Below are 2,907 nucleotides of genomic sequence, written 5' to 3' on the forward strand. Positions count from 1 at the left end.
ATGCTGTATGTACAGTGGGTATGGTATAGAAAACTGACATTCCTATGCTGTATGTACAGTGGGTATGGTATAGAAAACTGACATTCCTATGCTGTATGTACAGCATATCCCAAGTAACCAGAACCTTCCAAGTGGTGAGCTAACTACAGGGAGAGTAGACACAACAGATAATTTGATCTGTGTTTTTTAGTAACCACTGTGTGCCATTTGCCATGGTTCTGGATCTAAGTGAGTTTTGGACACTTGATAAACCACACAAGTTAAGGAAATGTGGAATGTAATTGGTAAACTTATTATCCATTTGTACAATGTTATAGTTAGGCTTGATACTTGTAATTATCATTACTAATCCCATGGATGTCTAATGATGATGCAACTGGCTTTATCTTTTTTCAAGTTGATAATGAAAACATTCTGTTCTAACCATAAGGACACAGTAAGTATTAGTTTCTTTCCTAAAATTAAGCTGTTTTAAACATCATTTCTTTCATAAAATCCATTCTCTCTCTGGAAACAAAAACTGAGAGAAATAATAATGGATAATAATTGAGACACTAACTTATCTACAAACAGATGATACGGAGCAATGACTCGTTACCGTAATATACTAGTGCATGCTGTTTTTTTATTTCACCTGGCACCTTAGATACCATCATCCCTAGTTACCTATGAAGCTCACATATTGTTGACCTCACTAAGTAGTATTGCATGTTCTCTGCTACCAGTATTGATATTAACCACTTAGCTTTATATAGCTTCATTCATCCAAGCTTTGGTTTTAAGTTACAGAGTGTATCATTATATAAAGAAATATTACAGAAGTGATCAGTTAAATTTTAAGAAAAGTTTTATATACGTTGTATCTGATGAACAACATATTTCAGATATTAAATTCTTTATTATATCACCCAACAGGTGGAGCTGGCCTTGTGGGATACTGCTGGCCAGGAAGACTATGACAGACTCCGTCCTCTGTCATATCCGGACACAGATGTCATCTTGATGTGTTTCAGTATTGATAGCCCAGATAGCCTAGAGAACATCCAAGAAAAGTGGACACCCGAAGTCAAGCACTTTTGTCCCAATGTCCCTCTGGTTTTGGTAGGAAACAAGAAAGATTTGCGGAATGATCCAAGCACCATCAAAGAGCTCAGCAAAATGAAGCAAGAGCCAGTCAAGCCAGAAGAAGGTCGTACTATGGCTGAAAAAATCAATGCCTTTGGTTATCTGGAATGCTCAGCAAAAACAAAAGACGGTGTACGAGAAGTGTTTGAGATGGCAACAAGAGCTGCCTTGCAGGTGAAGAAGAAGAAAAAGAAGAAGTGTGTTTTGCTTTAGGATGTCTTTTAAAGAAATCAACATTTTGTATTTGTTCCTTTTTCAAAAGTTATATAATGTCTTACTGATCATTATTCAGCCTTTAGTTTGTTTTTCAGACCAGGGTATAAATAAGAGAAAATCTGATATATATTTTAAAGTCTGCATCATGAGAGGGTTGAATTTCCTAGCATAGATGTGATGTGTATTTTTAAATTAATATATTGTCTAACAAATTATTTAATCTTGTTAGTAAATTTGGGATTTCTTGAAATTTGGAAGAAGTGCAGGAAGAAGGAGTTTACAACACCATTGAACTAAACCCTTGAAACATATAATTTTAGTTGGATTAAATTCATTTCTGGACATTTTCATTTGGAACTTTTGAGATCTTTTTATGAAGTCTTAATTATCTGTTTGTAACAATGTAGAAGCTATGAATTAAACCATAGACAAAAAATGTTTATGTAATATTATTTTAGGCATATTAAGAACTGTAATATTTCTAACATTTTTCTATATTAACGTTAACATGAGTACAATTGCAGATTTACAAAAATATTCAAATTTAGATGAGGTAGCCCCACCTCTGAAAACTGTTGAGTTTTAAACTCATGCTGTCAACTAGATATGCAACTAAATGCTCTTTGTCTATTTCATGCATTTACCCATAATTCTCCACTCTTCTACCTTCTATATGATTTATTGTTCAAGAGTCAGTGAAACTTACAGAAACTTTGCTTTCCTGCAATAACTTAGATTTTTTTTGTTGCCAATTGTGCTATTATGATGTTCTTTCTGACAGCTGTTTGATATCATCAAACTTTCTGTACCATTGTTGAAGCCTTATGTCTGTAAGTTTCTGAGTGTCCATGTTGTTATTGTAAATGCTTAATTTGCAGTAATAATTTTACCAACGATTTCTAATGTTACTGATGAGTACATTAATGTATGTACCCCCTTCTTTTTTCTTTGTTTATTGAAGGTTATTTTTCCTCAGACTGTATTATTTTCAGTATCTACAGAGCTGGTTTTGTACATTTTCTCCTTTTCTTTATTTACTGAAGGTTATTTTTCCTCAGACTGTATTATCTTCAGTGTCTATGGAGCTGATTTTGTACATCTTCCTCTCTTTGTTTATTGAAGGTTATTTTTATTCAGACCTTATTATCTTCAGTGTCTACAGAGCTGGTTTTGTACATCTTCCTCTTTTCTTTATTTATTGAAGGTTATTTTTCCTCAGACCTTATTATCTTCAGTGTCTTCAGAGCTGGTTTTGTACATCTTCCTCTTTTCTTTGTTTATTGAAGGTTATTTTTCCTCAGACTGTATTATCTTCAGTGTCTTCAGAGCTGGTTTTGTACTATCTTCCTCTTTTCTTTGTTTATTGAAGGTTATTTTTCCTCAGACCTTATTATATTCAGTGTCCACACAGCTGGTTTTGTACATCTTCCTCTTTTCTTTGTTTATTGATGGTTATTTTTCCTCAAACTCTATTATCTTCAGTGTCTACTGTACTGGTTTTGTACATCTTCCTCATTTCTTTGTTTATTGAAGGTTATTTTTCCTCAGATTGTGTAATCTTCAGTG

The 2,907-nt window shown here is 33.4% G+C and overlaps 1 protein-coding gene across 1 annotated transcript; it reads left to right on the forward strand.

Moving 5' to 3' along the window:
• Positions 1-903: 903 nt before the first annotated feature.
• Positions 904-1,777, forward strand: LOC106477462 (ras-like GTP-binding protein Rho1; the record flags this gene model as incomplete). Its single annotated transcript, XM_013938023.1, has 1 exon — positions 904-1,777. A coding segment is annotated over one exon (435 nt), but the record flags the coding sequence as incomplete, so codon positions are not given.
• Positions 1,778-2,907: the final 1,130 nt, after the last annotated feature.

Source organism: Limulus polyphemus, unplaced genomic scaffold, assembly GCF_000517525.1.
Source record: "Limulus polyphemus unplaced genomic scaffold, Limulus_polyphemus-2.1.2 Scaffold15646, whole genome shotgun sequence".
Lineage (NCBI taxonomy): Eukaryota > Metazoa > Arthropoda > Merostomata > Xiphosura > Limulidae > Limulus > Limulus polyphemus.